This window comes from Eupeodes corollae, chromosome 1, assembly GCF_945859685.1.
Source record: "Eupeodes corollae chromosome 1, idEupCoro1.1, whole genome shotgun sequence".
Lineage (NCBI taxonomy): Eukaryota > Metazoa > Arthropoda > Insecta > Diptera > Syrphidae > Eupeodes > Eupeodes corollae.
Window position 1 is genome coordinate 131,040,643 of NC_079147.1, and position 19,111 is coordinate 131,059,753.

At 30.4% G+C, this 19,111-nt stretch overlaps 1 protein-coding gene across 1 annotated transcript; it reads left to right on the top strand.

The window, feature by feature from the left end:
- Nucleotides 1-4,832: 4,832 nt before the first annotated feature.
- On the top strand, nucleotides 4,833-17,564 carry LOC129939234 (uncharacterized). Its single transcript, XM_056047171.1, has 4 exons — nucleotides 4,833-5,211; nucleotides 12,547-12,814; nucleotides 16,601-16,941; nucleotides 17,009-17,564. The coding sequence occupies exons 1-4, from the start codon at nucleotides 4,969-4,971 to the stop codon at nucleotides 17,477-17,479; spliced, it is 1,323 nt and encodes a 440-aa protein (XP_055903146.1). The 5' UTR covers nucleotides 4,833-4,968; the 3' UTR covers nucleotides 17,480-17,564.
- Nucleotides 17,565-19,111: the final 1,547 nt, after the last annotated feature.

Below are 19,111 nucleotides of genomic sequence, written 5' to 3' on the forward strand. Positions count from 1 at the left end.
AAAACATTACTAAAAGTTGGCAAAAAATGATTTTTGACTCAAATATATTTTCAAACATTAAAGGTATTGGCTTCAGTAAATTTTTTATAAAAATCCGTCGGTCAGTTTTTGCATAAAAATTCAAAAGTACAAAAAATAGTACTCAAAAAAGGTTAAATTCATGTTCGATACCTTGTGTATTGACTTTTAAATGATTTCATTATGTGCTAATGTTTTTTAGAAAAATCAAAATCCAAATTAATAAAAACTTTCAAGAAATGCTACTAATGGATACAAATTGGTTTTCAACTAAAAATCTAGTTAAAAAAATTTATTTCATCATATGCAAAATATTGTCGGTAAGTTTTAGTTAATCTTTTAAAACAATAAGACACGAAAACTACCTGCACTATTGCTACGGTTTAGCGTATGGTTTCAGTAAAAAACACAGAAATTGAACGCTGAGAGGTTTCTCGATAGGAAAATTCCAAACTATTCACTTTTTGCAAGAATTCACAATCATCTTCGAAACATGAAGAGCTGGAAAAAAGGTTCATCTGTTATATTCAACATGTGCTTAAAAAAGATGAAGTTGAGTTAATATACTTAATTAATAATTGACCTAAGCCCATCAACTTGGACATGCAAACAAACAAAAAACTTTTATTCTACGAAAAACTTATACTTTTAATATATTTTTGTTTAATTTCTTAAATACTAAAATACACCAAAGCATTGTGATTTCTGTTTTTCATTTAAAGTTAATAGTATTATTGAAAACAAAAGTTATACTTCATTGAAGAAAATTTAGTTTGATTTTTATGAAACTTTTTTGTTGACATTTCAAGTTTAGACATTAATTTTTAACAACATACTAACTTTCAACATTTTCGAGCTGACGGCAACGCCATAGCTGCAAAATTCATAAAAATTGTAAACAATGTACCAAAAGCAAAATCAAAGAATAAATGAATGAATTACTTACTTTCAAAATTATTTTTTATTTTTTGAAAACTGTAATACATTTTAGCATTCTGATTTGTGTTTTTTTTTTTAATTGAAAATTAATAATAATATTGAATTTTGGAAACAAAATTACATACAATTTTGAAAAAAAAGTTTGAATTTTTTAAAACTTCTTTGTTGAAATTCCAAATTGGAGATTAATTTTTCAGAAAATGTTTACTCAAACTATTTTCTTTATATATTTAGCTCAGAGATGGGTTTCAAAACAAATTGTAGGGTTGACATTTGACGAAGTTTCAAGGTCCCTAGAATCTAAATACGTACGTGGGTGCTTACGTACGTCCGTATCGACGTACATTTGTACGGACGTCTGTATCGTCGTCGTCCATATCTCAAGATCAAGAAGAGATATCGACTTCAAATGAATGATGTTATATACATAGTAAAGCAGAAAGAGGAAGAAACCTTTCAAAAAATTGAGTGGATGGTTGTTTTAGTACAACAATTAGAAAAAATGAACATTTGGGTTTAACCAAATTATCACGAACCAATAACGCTAACGACTTCAATTAAATTGTATGGTCAAGGGGGGTAATTGTAAACGATTTTGCATTTTTTAATTTTTTTTTTTACTTGTTATGTTTGTAACAACTTGACTATGCAATGTCGAACATTTTTGTTTATGCTACTTAAGTTTGGATTGTATTATGTTTCTATCAAAGAATAGTAATCTTAATCTTGTTTATTAGTTTTCGTAAAATTTGATGTTTACATTTACACCCCTAGTTTTTAAAGTAAACGAGAAAAATGGGGTAAATGAAAACGGTACCAGTCGTCTCCTTGTCTACCATTGTGGAAAGGTGTAACCAAGTTCTATGTCCTAATAATATATGAAGGTACCTACTAGGCCAAGGAGATCATCCTTATTGCAAAGGTAACCATCACGAGATCTGAAATAAGGCACCCGGCTATATTGTCCTCCACGTCTGACGAAAGTGCTGGTTTTCTGCCCCTAGATATAATGACAGTAGGATTTTTCCCTTCACTGATGTGACCACAAAAAATAGAAATAGGGATACCGTACGCTTCTGCTGCTTTTTGTTTTTGCTGCACACATCTTTTACAGCATGGTCCTCTTAAGTGTATGATGTAGCTGTGGTTTTTCGTTGATATGTACGTGGGGGTAGTTGCTAATAACTTTTAAATTTTGTTATACAGACAAATAAAAACATAAAGCATGCATTTATACTCATATTTCACTTTCTTAAAGATAAAATTGAACTTACTTCGATCGCCTTTGTTTGTTTTGCAACAATTTTAATTAGCACTGACAAACTTAAAAACGTTAAAAACGAAAGACTCATCGCAACGAACAAAACATAAATAACCATTTGAAAAATAAGGAATAAAAACCTAAAAAAAATACCAATACAAATTGACAAATTGATAAAAACTGATTTTCTACTAATTTGTGTGCCTTCAAAAATATTTATTTCTATACAAGATATTGTTACGAATATTATATAACGAATTTAATAAAATCCAATTGGTAAAAAATATTTCGAATGTTTCGAAAAATGTGTATTTACTTCAAAACTATTTGATTCTGCATAAAATATTGTTGTTGACATGTTTCGGTAAAAATTAAATTGAATTTTTTTTACAAAAAACAAAAACCTGCAAAAAACAACTAACAAGTGTTAAAAAATTATTTTCGCCTCATGTACATTGCTATCAAAAAAACTATTGAATTCGAGCTCCTTTTATTTCATAAAAAAAAATGTGTTTTTATCACTTTGTCAAGCTATAGCCAATTGCGAGGAAAATAAAAATTCAAAACCAACAAAAAAATAGAAAGTACTAAAAGCTGTATTATGCGGTAAAAATCTTTATAATAAAAGAAGATAGACCCTAACTTCCAAGTTGTCACATAAATATTGTTGTTAATATTTTGTAGTATTAAAGTACAATAATTTCTTACAAAATTATATTGATTTAACTCCTCGAATACATTTTTACAAAAAAAACTGCGTATTCTTAAGTTCCATTATTTTAAAAATATTTCTTAATAATAAAATTAACTTTTTAAAAACTGTACCATTGAAATTTTGAGCTGCTACTATTGTGAAGTTATCAGAGTGTGTGTGTGTGTGTAATTAAGTTAGTTTAATACAAAAAAAAACCCAAAACTTCAAATTCTTTTAGAATTCATGTTAAATATTTTAATGTCTTGTTCAGTTAAATTTTTTACTTAACTAAACACATAAAACATATACATACATACATAGGTATTTTAATTCAATAATTCTTATTTTAATTCAACAAAATAGATTTATAAAATGTTAAGAAACTAAATAAACTTTGAATTACCATTGGTATTTGTTTTTCATTTAGGTGGATACTTGCATCTATAAACTTAAATTTTTCAAAATAAGCTATTCTCATGACTCATGAGTGTAGTATGTTCTTCAAACAATTATTAACTTACCATAGGAAATTATTGTAATGGGATCGATTTTTCAAATTAAAAATTTTGACATCTCTCGACGTTTCAAGATGTCTGTGCTTGTGTGTGTACGTACGTTTTACGACTTTTTTTCGACGTCCATAGCTCAAGAACCAGAAGAGATATCGACTTCAAATACATTTTTGTATACAGATAATAGGCAGAAAGATGCAAAAAGGTCTGGTTTTTTTTACCATAGCAGTTTAAAAAACCCTAAATATCTTACGAATTAAAAACGCTTGATACTTAAATTAAATTTTAAATAATATATTGTAACGTGATATATATTTTTTTGGAAAAAATCCAAATAACGTTTTCATTTATAAATCAAAAAATATGAAACAAAAATGTTGTCACCTCGAAAATTTTATGAATCCAAAATGATTTTATCTCCAAAACAATTTTGTGCAACGAAAAATAACGTTTTTAACATCTGGTAAAATTTTGAGAAAAATCGAATTGACAGTTTTTCTTACAAAAAATAAAAACCTAAATAAAAAAATTTATAAAAGTTGGTAAAAATTAATTTTCGACTCAAATATCTATTTAAAACTTTGAGTTATATGCTTTACACTACTTTTATCTTTTAAAAAATTGTTTTTAACATTCAGTAAAATTTCGAGAAAAATCTAAGTGACAGTTTTTTTTACAAAGAATAAAAACCTAACAAAAAAAACAATACTAAAACTTGGTAAAGATTTACTTTCGACTCAAATAGCTTTTAAAAATTAAAAATATTCTCTTCAAACTTTTTATTTCACAGAAAATATAGTTTTTTGATATTCAGTAGTTTTTTTTATAAAAATCCATTTTTTCATAAAAAAATGAAATTTACAAGAAATAGTACGCAAATTTGGTAAAAATTAATGTTCGGTTCTTGATATCTCTGAAATTAATTTCATTCATCCAATTTGTAAAAATTTAAAAATCGCTACTAAAATTGGTAAACAAATTTTTTCGAATTAAAATCTATTTAAAAAAACTAGATTTTCAAACTTAACTATTTCTTTATATGAAAAATATTGTTGGTAATTTTAAAAATTTTAAGAATAATGTAAGTAGGCAGAGAACTTAAAAATAAAGTAGATTTCAATATTTTGAATTAATATTTTTTTTTGTTTGGAAACAAATAATTAGAACTACTTTAGTTGAAATAAAGTGGTACCTCTGGCCAAGCCACTGCTAAGCTTTTTTACTGATTTCTGTAACTTTGTGAGCTTTACTATGAAGAACATAAATAGCGTGCGATGTGTAGCCAGGCATTAGAACATTAGTTTCTCTCACGTTCAGTGAATCAGCTGAATGACAATAATACGAGTTTATTTATCTTAAATCAAGATAGTAATTGAAAAGTACCAATTGACTGAATGACTTAGCTTATCTGGCACTACATAAGCTGAGTATTTTTAGTGAGATCGATCAGTAAACACTTTCGTCTGGTCTAGGGTGAACTTGTGGTCATTTCTCTTCATTTATTGTTTTAGTTTCGTCATTTTAACATCACTTTGTTTACGAACATGGCTGGAATAGAAGAAACGAAAGATTGGATAGTTAATACAGTTTGGCCGGAAATAGTGAAAAATGGAAAACTGAAAAGCGCTCAAAATAAGAATATAAGTAGTGAAGAACCACCCACTTTACTCAATGTATCACTCACACCAATTGGTATAGAAGAGGCGTTCATGTTAACAACTTGCCATAAAATAAAAATAGACTATACGTGCGGTAATGAGGAAAGATCTCTCCACTTAGTAGCTAAGGTAAGAATACAAATTCGAATACGTGAATTTCAAATATCCGTACATGTATTGGGTTGTCTATTAGGCATAATAGCAATTATTGTTTTAATAAAACAAACTGACAATTATATTACATCACACAAAGTTTATTTTGTAATTTACTTACGTTCTTTGTCGTTTTCTATGTACCATAGTTATAATGTACAGACAGAAGTATAGATTGGCAATAAATCATGAATACGATTTGTATGTCATAAATATCTGCAATTCCGTTACAATTTTTGTGAAGTGTCAGTCTAGTTTCGTTTCGTTATTAGTTTTTGAAAAAATCTACTTACAAACTTAAAACTTATTTGTGTGGATTTAAATTGGAAAAAAGAAGTACATTTTCAAATATATCCATATGCCAATATATGTAGCTCACATTCACATTTTATTTGAAGCAGTAACTAGTTAAATTCTAAAGTTTAAATTTTTTAAAGCCTTGAAATATTTCTGATAAAAATTCAATTTCATATAGAAGAAAAACAAATGTTTCTTGAACAACAGATTATATTAATTGTATTTAAGAACATTACAATCCAAAAATAAAAAATCTTGTTAAATGTATGCATGTATGGGGGAGAGTACGAGAACTTAGGCGACAAAGTTTTATGACGGATTTGTATAGAACAGTTAAAAACAAGCATTTTTTACTATGGGAGGACGGGTCTATCTTAAAAATTAATTAAAAAATAACGGTAATACTTACAATTAAAAATTATACCTTTTTTTAAAGCCAACAATTTTGTTTATTAGTTCGTTTTTAAATCAAGTCAAAACTATGCATAGTTTTTGAAAAAAAATGTTTTAAACTTAAAATTTGGTCAAAAAAAAGTTAAAAATATTGTTTAAAGTGTAATTTTCTAAAAAACTTAAGATTATTTACTATTTTTTTTTAGAATTCATTGCTCTTATTTGTTTTTGATCTAAAACTGAAAACTAGATGATTTTATATCAACTAGTTCTCGAGAAAATTAGTAAAAATCGAATATGGATTGAGACATACCTAGGCTAAATTAATTTTTCTTAAATCCAGCTTATTTAAATGCAAAAGAGACTTTGCATGCACCCACCTTTAACAAACCCCACCTTGAACTTACCCCACCTTGCACCCACCCCAAATCCTATAGTGAGTCCAAACAGGACTTTTGCAGAGGGGAGCATTACTATAATAATAATTTAATTAAAATAGTAGTTGTGGTTATTTTCAATTTTCTCAAAAACTAAAAGACATAAAATCATCTATGTAGTTTTCAGTTTTTGATTGATGATTAGTAAAGAGCAAAAATTATTTAAAAAAAACATATTGTATGTATGTATCCAATAAAAAAAATAGTAAATAGGTGGTAATTTTAATACTTTATATGAAAGTCTTTTGACTTTTAAAGAGCCTGGTGTCTTTTTAGTATGGATTCAACTAGTTTTTAACTTCAGGGGTATTTTTTTACCACTTTTCTATAAATTGCTTTTATATTGAACATTTTTTATTTACGGAAGTTATTGTCCAACACAGACCACAAATTCTCAATCACATTGAAGTTAGGTGGCTGTGCCAGAGGTGTCATAACAATTCCTGCTTGTCTGCACAATTACTGCCTTTGGATACAAATTTAAAATTTCGACAAATACCCAACTTGACGCAAGCGTGACATTCCGTTGAAAACTAGACCTAGTGACTTACGACTCTCAAGTCTCAACCATCCTGTGTGCAAGTAATGTTGTCAGGGATGGAGGGGACCTACAGTTTTAAATCGAATACGAAGGGCTAATTTGAGGGCCTAGATTTAATGATCAGGTAATATTGCTTTATTAGATTTGAAGTTACCGAATGTCTGTAGGTTTTAATATAAAGCTTCTGAACTATAAGGCTACACAAGAGAACATAAAACCATACAAAATTTGTCAAGAAAAAATTTAAAATCTGAAAAACGTGCAATATGTCCAAGGGTAGTTTATTATTTTGTAATTGCACTAAGTTTAAAAATTGTTTGGCTTGGATCAATATGTCAAAAGGGTATAAAACCTATTGTTTTAGATTTAGACAAATTATTACATATACCGTGTACACTCCTCTTCATTTAAATAAAAAAGGCACAAACATTTTATTAAACTCTGAAGCATATCCAAGGAAATTGTTCCATAACTATTATTATAAGCTGTTAACGAAGCTGCAGAATCTCTCTAAAGGTTGTCAAGATATCTTGGGCTATTCTGCTACATTTCCCAGAAATTCTGAATCAATTGATTCTTTATAGGAATGTCCATTGTTTTTAATTTAAGTTAAATTTTGTGTTCAAATACAAGAGTATCACGAAAAGTGAATTGTTTGTTTGGTTTCGTTTCGCATCGCTTGTACATATAAATATATAGCAATCAAAACAATCTTGTCATGGAAACGATTGTGCGCAGGAAATAAATATGATGTATAGATATCCCTATCTTGTTTTACAAATAATAAATATGAACGTTATCATGGCATGAGCAGTTACTATCAAGAATTACCAAGAGTGTTCCTCCCAGTAAATTTGTTAGAGTTAGTAAATAACTTCATTGTTTTTTAATTTAGTTGAATAACAGTTTTTATACAGGGTGTCCCATCAGTTATGGTTCAATCTGAATACTGTAAAAGGTTTGATCGTGGCGTAACAACATCGATTTGCAATAACAATATTAAATCATAGACATTTTTGTCAAGTTACTGTTTGAGAATTGAAGCGCAAAATTGAGTTTGATCTAAGTATGTTGATCGCTTACGGCCAATTTCATAATAAAGTTTTAAAAATTTAAAAACTCTATCTAGTAATTCTCGGTTTATCTTTCGAACTTAATTTTAAAAATATTTAGAGCTCGAGCGTAAAAAAGTGCCACATAGAAACGATGAGAAACTTAAGTAACATCTCTCTTAAAATTTCTAACGAGTTTTTTGCTATTTCTGAAGCACTATGTAACTGTTTCTGACTCAAAATTCTGAAATTTTAAAAATAAAAATTAAAAATATCTGTCAGTATTTGTTGGCCCAGGATTTGTTTTTTTTTTCTCACTTTTTTTTCAAAATAGGAATAAAACGCACGATAAGTAAATAGTTTAATGGATTTAAAGGCATATGTAACTTTTACACTTTATAAAACTCAGAAAATTTTATGTTATGCATTTATTTTTATGAATTTTTGGCAAACCGTCCATGTACATATGTTTTCTAAAAATATTTTTGTATTGCACATTAAATGTCCTTCTGGTCAGAAATGTAATCCAAAACCGGAATAAAATCCAAATTAAGCCTTTGAAAGAAGTGAAAACATAATACCGTAGAACTTGAGAAATTAGTTTAGCGGCCCTGCATTCCGACACACACAACACACAATTTGTACACACGCAAAGATCTCAAAGAGCATAGACCGGTATACGTATAAGTGACGTTGAAGCTTTAACTGAAACAGCTTGCGGAGAGCCGCACTCAAAATAGATTGAGATTCAGATTTAAGAAAATCCGAGTCTTAGATAGGTATTAGAACTTTGTGAAGAAATTGACACTTAGTATTCAATAATTTTTAGAGAAATTGCAATATTTTTGTACTAAACATTATTTCTACCAACATTGAGATGTTTTCAAACTCCCAAAATTATTAGGACGTGTTGCAGACAAGTTACCAAATTCTGTGACGAAATCTCCTACCTTTCACCACATTCAGTTTGGACTATTATTTAAACGACATGTGTATGTTGTTTAGTAAATTGTTATATCTACAAGTGTGTTAAAAAGTTTGAAAATTACCTTTGACTAGTGTTATTTCAAAAAATATCTTTAGAAAGAATCTATTTTTGTATGTATGTCACTGATTCCTAACCTCATTAGTAATAGTTACATGAATTTGAATTTATTAGTATAAATATGTATATCGTTGATATTAATCTAAGGCGAGTGATTGTAATAAAAAAAATTATTTATCAATACAACATATTGTTTTTGTTTCTGTTATCAAGGCTGCATTTTTGTTAGTATAAGTACAGGGTCATTGGTAAGAGGTGCACCAAAAGGTTAGAACGAGTAGGTTGAATTAATAAAAAAAAAATTGTATGGAAGAGGGGGGCTCTATTTCATCCCGTTTAGGCGGAAGGGTTTAATCTGCTGAGGTCAATAAACAATAAAACAATATTTATGAAAAGTATTGAATTAGTCAAAAATTTCGAGCTCGAGATTTTTATCAAACATGACATTACGATGGTAGAGAAGTCCAAACCATTGGGTAAATTGAGGTCAAACTTGAAAATGGAAAATTCGAATTTTCTAAAAAACAAACCGATAGATTTTTTTTTTAAATTTACTCAAATTTGTATTCTTAACTTAATTATTTTAATAAGAAATATGTATATTTTTGCATAGCTTCAGAAGAATACTCCCATATTTATTTTGACTTCAAGCTTTCACAAGAACTATTGGACTGAATTGAATCATTTTTTCTGTACAATATTTTATGATCGAAAACTTTTTTATTAAATTTTCATATTATTTTCGTTTTTTTCCAAAAAAATATTAAAAATGAATTAGTCTTTAATAAATTTTCGAAAAATAAATTTAACAAATAAAATAAAATAAAATTTAAATTTTTAAAGAGAAACTTTATTACATACTTATCTTCTATTGGTGAACAATGTCTTTGAATACAGAAGCGAGTTGCATGCGACCCAGTCGTGCACTTTATTTCATACCGTATGGTTTTGAATAAATAATAAAAAAACTAAATAATTTGTATTAACTTTATTTAATCTTTTTTTTATATCACATCTCGTGTATTAATGGATTTAGTAATGACTAATGAAATATTAATGTACAGAGACAGTCTATCTCTATTCAGACGCTGAGTTTAAGGGCGCGATTTCTATAAGATACCTGTTATCTAAGGCCATGTTTGAAAAAATTGAGTTGAATACAATTCTTATCCTATACATTCCATAAATAGCATTGGATAGTAAAATAATTGGATTGATAAGATTAGAGTTATGGAAAATTTTTGTAAGATTAGTGAAAATATATGTATGTTCGTGAATAATATTGATCGATTTATTATTTTAATGCTTTGCAATATTGGGATATGTAAAGCAATGTTTTGAGTCACTTATTTCCACCAAACGGGTTCAAAATCGACCTACAAACCTTTTCAAATAACCTTTCAATTTAGAACCACGGGACTTCTCCGCTTTTTAGAGAAAAAAATCAGTTGATTTATATTTTGTACAAATCAAGTCAAAAACTATAAAAATATATTTCTTTATTAATCTGGTACATTTAATTAATTTCAAAAATGAAAAATGTTTAATTGATTGATTGATCATCAAGGAAAGGAACAAATCGATTAGACAGGGTTTACGATTTAGGGAGCATGTCAACGCCTAATACCCTATTCATGAACTGACAGCAATCACGTCTTGTTTGATTATGCCTTAGTTACAATTCAAGTTTATTTTTGATCTGGCAACATCTAAACTTTATCAGAATTTAGTTAAGTCTTACTCTCAATACAGATAGTGTTTTGTTCATTTTCTTTTGTTTTCAAAATGTATGTACATTCTACGTTCTCAATGTAAATAGTAGTTAAATTTTAAGGGCCGATGTTGATTTTGAATAAAATGAATTACTTAGGAAAATATTGTCATTTTTTTGTATTTTGCTAATAATGGTATACTTCGATTATGTATGGAACAAAGCATAGTCCAAATGGCTGTTGTGACGGCCGGCGCACCTCTATTCGATGGTCCACATTTTAGATGACGCTTAGGATTCATTGAGGTTCGATGTCTTAACTGTGCCAAATTATCTTAACATTTCGCTCTTGAATTGTTGCTGGCTTATCGACGTATACCTTTTCTTTCAAATAACTCCAAAGAAAGAAGTCAAACGCTGTCAAATCAATGCCACCACGTGAGTCAACACTGCAACCGTTGAAAACTAGGGCCTAGTAAATTAAAACTCTCAACTATTTCTGTGTGCAAGTAATGCTGTTAGCAATGGAGAAGACCTACAGTTTTAAGCCGAATCCAAACGGCTAACGCACTAACTATCACGTTACGGGAACTACTTGACTATTGTCACTATTTTCATCCACTGTTGCCATTTCCTACCACCATTCTGACCATTGATGACGCTTTAGTTTTTGGGGCAATTGCATCTTGCAAGCGTGTTAAATCCAGTCTTTATGCACAAAGTACATTAACGAACGTGACGCCATCCATGGTGCGCCACAAACGTGAGAGGTATAATTGTTGGGCCCGACGACTAGTTGAAGTGGGCGGCTCTTCCACAGCCGCACTATTGCCAACAACAGCAATATTTTCTGCAGTACGAGCATGCATTGGTGTTTTCACATCTCCTACAGACCCGGTTTACTTAAATTTTTGCACGATTTTACGCACATTTGGATTGTTATTGAATGTTTTTGATTGCAACTGTTTAGAAGCCGCATTTACACCACAGTGTTGTCTTTGAAGATAGTCAACTAAATTATTAAATATTTCGAAGAGTTCTAGGCACTGTTTGAAGTTGATTAATAAGTTTTCTGACCCTAATGCTGTTTTATATGCATCAATTTGGTCAAAGCATGCAATTTTAAGGGAGTTCTTAAATTCTTTAAAAAGCTTCCAAGTTAAAATTGATCAGAAACATAGAATAAAATTATTATCTGTCCACCTTAAAGTTTTTTTTCTTTTTACGGAAATTGCCTCTTGTCATGAAAAGTGCTTTCTCAAACTAAGAGTTTGACATAAAACGTCCCCTATATCCCTGAAATGACTCGCATAAAGAAACGGTTGAGAGTTGTAAGTCACAAGGCTCTGGTTTTCCACGGACTTGAACACCACCTATGTATTTATTATATTTTCCCGACATACTTCTCGAGGTCGGCATACAATCGATTTTGTAAGATTTTTTTTGACAAGTTTTCAATCAGGATCTTAGGATCTACTCTCAGTAGGATTAATTTTAGTTTTTTTTTTTTAATTCTTACCTATACTATTCTCGACTAGCTTCTTTTCTTATATTTAGCTAAACAAAATAACTTTGGGTGTCAATTTCAATTATATTAAGCAAATATTGTAGAGAAGAAATTTGTTTGTATTTATTTAAAATTTATTGGAACAAATTTTACTTAAGAAGTGCAAAGTTAGACTTGGGCTGAAAAGCAAATAATTATAACATGTTCGTACAATGTAAATCTACCTTCTTCAACAAGTATTTGTGGTGAAGTTGTTTTAAATTGTTTACTTAAAAAAATTGTCTACTGCTATTTTACAAATGTCACTTCTTTTGTTTTTTTATTCCAGCGAACTCCAAAAGAGGTTTCAGCTGAAAGTTATGAAGCTGTCGATTTCAAGACCTTGTTTTATAATGAAATTACTGCGTACAACAAAATTTTCCCTAAGCTGTTAAAGCTTACTAATACAGATACTAAAAATTACAACTGTCCTACATATTACTATTCGGATGTAAAAGAAATGGAAGCTTCAATTGTACTCAGTGATTTTAAAGAAGATGGATTTCAAATGTCTCCAAGTCGGATAAATCTTTCATTAGAACATGTTTTATTAGGAGGTAAGTAAGAAAAATGCAAAAAACATGGCTTGTAAGCATTTATTTTGATAATTTACCATTATTTAGTTGTAAAAATTTGGATTTTGTCATTCTTTATGTTGTTTTCCAAAAAATCGTTCAATGTATGGAGTTTTAAAACTACGTTAAGATTTGATACATATATTTATATGTTAATGTAAAGCGATGGCAACAACACAGCAAAAATTGTACAAACAAATTAGTTTGTAACAACAAGTTAAGGATTAATAAGCCTTTAATTACTCATGAAGAAAGAATTTCTTCGTACTTTTGAGAGAGTCTTTGTTAACGTAGATCAGATTAGGTATGATTAGATTTGTTTTGATTAGATTAGATTAAATTAGATTGATCAGATCAGATCACATTATTTTGCAAAGATTTATTTCAGAAAAAATACATGAAAATAAAAGGTGTGTTTTTTAAGAGTTTAGGCATGGAATGGAATAAAACAAAGATCATTTGATTTTAAATTGTAATGAAATTTACTTGATTTAAAGGATAATCTTTTAGCATTATAAATAAAATATATTTTCTGACAGTTGTAGGTATAGTCTAATATGGATGATTAATTTTCTATAACATGTTCAAACATTTTTGGCCGTATTTCGGCAATAACGTGGCGAATTTTGCCTTTTACCGTATGATTACAATAATCGAGGTGTATATGTATTCGATTGATCTGAATAATCGAATGATCATTCGAGATATGCAACTACTATCAAACAAATAATAGAAAAACTACCTTTTAACACAAAAAAAGGTTATTTTTTGAAGAGATGGAAAATAATATGGCTATTGGATATACTTACTTATTTACTTAAGGAGGCGCTGCTACAGTTACAGTCCTGTAAGAAATAGTGCCTCACCCAACAAACTTCTCCATCGATCTCGGTCCCTAGCTAGATGTCTCCAGTTTCGGGTTCCAAGTTGAGTGAGGTCACTTTCCACTTGTGCGCGCCACCTGATCCGCGGTCTTCCTCTACTGCGCTATTATGTGGGTGTGAATTCGAAGACTTTCTGGGCTGGAGCATTGCAGCCCGTACAGCTGGTCGTTCCATCTTCTCCTCCAGTCTCCTTCGATGCATACGGGACCGTAGATCAAACTAAGAACTTTTCTCTCAAATCGACCCAAGGTGCTTTCATCCGCTTTTTTCATAGTCCATGCTTCTGCACCGTATAGCAGGACGGGGATGATGAGTATATTGTATAGCGACACTTTGGTCCCTCGAGAGATGGCTTTGCTACTCAATTTCATTCTTAGCCCTATAAGAAACAACGGTTTGATCTCAGCTCTGGTTTTGTTTTCTGTGTTTATAGTGGAACCTCAAAGTTACGTCTGTCGATGGTGACGTTTTGACCGAGACGTCGTCGGTGTTGTAAGTCCTTTCTAAAACCTTTGTTGGCATCGAAACGTGCTGTTAAGTTGTTTACAACCTTTATGGAGCGTCCCTGTAGATACTGTCACATGCGGCCTTGAAATCGATGAAAAGATGGTGGGTATCGATTTGATGTTCTTTGGTTTTTCCAGGATCTGCCTTAATCTGGATATTTGATAGACTGTGGGCACACCTGATCTAAAACCAAATTGATAATAACCTATCAGGGTGTTGACGATGGGCTTTAGACGTTCACATACTACGGCAGAGAAGATCTTGTAAGAGATGGTCAGTAGACTGATTCCTCTATAGTTGGCGCAGTTTAAAAGGTCTCCTTTTTTATAGAAACTGTGTTCGAGATTCGAATTCTAGTTATTACGAACGAGAACTGAGATACATGAATAATGAGACATGAGTTGTGCAATTGAGACATAATTGATCTGATCTAATTATATTTTCATTCGAATTAAAACACTGACGTAGTGACATGGCAGCTAGAGTCGAGAACTGAATGAGAAATGGAGAAATGAGCTGAAAAAATATGAGCGAAGAAACGTTGGGTATTCGTAATTGTTTGCTCTCTTTATATAGTAAGTAAGTGATATATGCATACACTACATAACACAAACAATCAACGTCTCGAGTTCTCGATTAGTTTATAGTGTAGGTATTTATTTTTCAGTTATGGAATCTTGAGTTCTCAATACAGCAGTAAATATATCCAATTGAAGTATTCAATTTAAGAATCAAGAAATCTCAAGATGTTGCTCATATCGATTATAATCGATTAAATCATTCGAAGGAGCCAATCAGTCTTTTCTAGAGGGGATACTACAGAAAATAGTCAAACGGCTATAAATTGCACAAATTCACGGGTCCGCAAAGTAAAACGATTGCTAATATCAATTTAGGCATGAGCTGTCTCACAAGTTGGGCAATTCTTCCACCAAGAATTACAGCACCCATTCAGCAACTGTTGCTATTTTTCAAACAAGACATACATACATTAGAATCCCAGCAACAGTGCGGGGTGCTACAATATGAATTCTTGAATACCTGATTTCGATTGCAGACCTTTTTTAATACAACTGCAGCCTTCACCACATCTTTTCTTCCAATTACGAAACATCGCTTTAAGTCATTCTTTTGGAGATATTTCAGTCACCCAGCCCCATTAATGGGGTTCTAAATCCTTTCTATTAATGTTGTTTTTAATTAATATTACAAATTTTAACAAAAAAGTATTTGTGGTACAACCTAATTAACATAATTATCGGCAGTATGGCTTTCGTAGCAATAAGTCCACTTGTGATCTCATGGTTTATTCCTACGCACAATGGAACAAATCCTTACATCGTTTTGGAGAAAATAAAGTGATTGCACTTGACATTTCAAAAGCATTTGATACAGTTTGGCATCAAGCTCGCTTATTGAAAATATGTTCATTTGGCATTGATGAATCTCTTCTTTGTTTGATTAGAAATAACATTGAACTAGTATTGTAAGGGCTCAAATCTTATATCCCCGAAATAAACGCTTTTGTGCCAAAGATCATGTGAATAACTTATTCCTTAAAAAATATTGACTGTTTAGCAATTGAAAAGAAGCAACCAATTTTGCACCGGTACCTGTTTCGTAGTAAGTAAGTTGACGACCAATGAGATTTACGGGACGATACTCGAAGGAAAATTCAAAGGTGAAGAAATGACCCCAACAGATATGACGTTTGAGTTTAAGAATTCACAATTTTCGATCCGTTTTGCATTCACTATGAATGACAATTAACAAATCATAAGGCCCAGTTTGTGGTTTTAATCTAGATTTTTCATTATTTTCCCATGGTCAGTTAGGTGTGACATGGTCACGGGCCGCAATACAATCTGCCATAGTTAAAAATCTTATTTTTTTATTTGTATTTCCTAATAAAAAATGAAACCTAACAAAATATAATATATGCTTTTTATTACCTCTAAAGTGGAACGGAGTTAGCCGTATTAGCTAGTTATTAACAGTTAACAATACTTTCTGTACAAAGGTAGTTTAATCCTTACATGTTTTATTGGTGTAGTAGAAATGTCATGCTTGTCTCAGAAGATTTGATTTAAATCAATGAAATATTTTCCCACTGGCACTGATTAATTTTGGTGCACCAATAATTCATTTTATGAAAATGAGTTACTCAAATAAGCAGCTTGAAATTAAAATCCAAATTTGAATTTTACATTATGGGCAGTACTCAAACGTTGGATTGTTTAAGAGTTGAAAGTCGTTCGACAGGTTCTCTATGAACTTTTGGCATGAGAAATTTTAATTTTTTATTTACATTAGAATAAGTCCATATGTCATTGAATTTTCTTAATATTTAGTCTTTTATCTATACATCTAATTTTAGTGGAGCTTATTGGAGGTTTTCATGGATTATGTTATGCTCTAAAGGCTATCAATAAAAAAGAATTTGACGATCTTGCTGCATTAGCAAAGGAATCTCGTTACGCGAAATCACCACCAGCAGAATGGGGCTGTCTTGGTCCCATAACTATGAAGCGACTTTCAAAAGCAACAGATAAATTTTATCCGGAAATGCCAAAAGATTTACAGGAAAAAATCAAACAACTTTTAAATGATTGTTGGACATACAGCAAGGAGAGAGTAAAACCAATAGAGCCTTATGCCACACTTTGTCATGGGGATTACCTGAGAAACAATATTGCATTTTCTTACGATGATAAAGAGGTACTTAAGCAATATCTATTAGTACTTTAAAAAAATAACAATTTTAAAAACTTTACATGTATTTTAGAAACCAACTGTTCCGAAAAAGGCAATGATGTTTGATTTCCAAACACTAAGATACTCCTCGCCAATGGTCGACCTAACAACATTTTTAACCATTTCAACTGGAATGGATGTCAGAGTCCCGCATTTTGATAAAATTTTTGATACTTATCATCACAAACTTTCTTCGAGTTTTGTAGACTTTACAAAAAAAGAGCTTCCAGAATTTATGACAAGATCAAATATGTTAAAAGAATATGTGAGGTATCTTCCTTACAGCCTTGGTATTGCTGCATTCTTTCTTCCAAACATGCATGAACCAAATAATATTTTTGCTAAAAACATGCTAGGTGAAAATTTTAATCTAGAATTAATTGAAGCAGGCTTGATGGCTCTCGGGGGAGAAGCAGCAGATAAGGAGCTTGCATCCTTACAAAAAGAACTATACGAATTTACTGTTCAAGAAGATATCAATATTTTTGAAGGATTTTTGTAATATGTGCATTTATAGGTTGTGATTTGTCCTTGTCTTATGCTAATAAATATACATATATGTATATGTATAACGACAAACATTTTTTTAAATATTGACTTTTATTGCAAAAAAAATAAAGAATTTAAAAAATCCAAAGGGACGGGTAAATGTTAGAATTAAATACATGAAACAAAATATGAAATATATATATGTATTATTTCGTTAGTAAGTCTCCCTTTTCCGGCTCTAACACTGGACTAATTTCAACAAAGAAATACAAATTTTGTATTGATTTGCATACAGATTTATAATTTGTTCAAGAACTAATCCTTTTGCTCTAATAAAAATACAGAATACTGGGAAAACAAATGGTTTGTGTATTTGAATGGAATAATCAAATACACAAATCATTTATTTCAATAAGTTAGTTTAACGGTATTTAATCCCAGTTTCTAACTTATGAGTGGTCTTTGGATGAGCTAGGTCCGGAGAAAACTTGCGAAATGTTTCTTTGTGTGGTCTGAACGCATCCCAACTCAGCCCATACCTCAGGGACATCCCATAACGGAAACAAAAACTCATGCTAAGCAAAAATTCAACACTGGTAATCGAAGATCAATGGCTTGTATCTTCTGGAGATAAAAAAAATATGTCTATGCTCAGATTTATGTAAAAAAGGTATTTAGACGTATTAAGATAATAAAAAAAGACAGCGAGGTATCAACGATTTACGATCGTTTTAGGTTTCAGAGCCTTAAAATAGCAAAACTATCAAGGGTTGGCATGCTAAATACAACTTTAAAAAGCTTGAGACATAAACTGTATTATTAACTTTGAAACAAAATTTGTTTGCAGGAGTTTCCGCACGGATACGATAGTCATAAACTGTATAGAATAGTCGCGATCTAAATGTTAGAAATGAAATCGAGAAAATCCGCAAAATTATTTATTCTACTTCGAATTCACATTTCAATAATAAAATATTAACGGTAGTAGTACCCGTTTAATACGCAGGACTGTCAGAGAGAGGTCGTGGGTTTAATCCCTGCCTGTGCCATTTAAAAGTTCTGTTTACGGGTGTTGCCTCTTGCGAGGAATTGACAAATCCTCCAAGAATAATTGCTGTCACGAAAGGTGCTTTATCAAATTAGCCTCCATCCCTGACATGATTCGACTACAGGAATGGTTGAGATTTGAAAGTCAATAGGTCCTGATTCGCTAAGTATTGTTGTTCCCCCTTCCAATATATAAAGAACAAAAAATGGTATTTTCCAATTTTTAATTGTATGTTTTGAAGAATATCGTTTTTGACATTTGGCCAACTAAGGAACTCGTTAATGGAAATAGATTTTAAAAATTATTTTATCATATGCTAAATATTGTTTGTAATTTTTAGTTATTTATTTTTGGGAAAATTTAAGTGTAACTTTTATTTATTTTTTTTTGGGAAAATTTAACTTTAAATTTGAATTTAAAAAAAAAAAAAAAAAACAGGAAAAAAAATCAACAAAAAGTTATATGAAATGGTTTTCGACTTACTCGTAAGTATCAAGAGAACAAAGAAAGATATTGACTTCATTTATCTCACACAAAATATTGCTATGAATATTTTGTTTAAGTTTTAAGAAACACAACTTGACAGACGGGATGGGA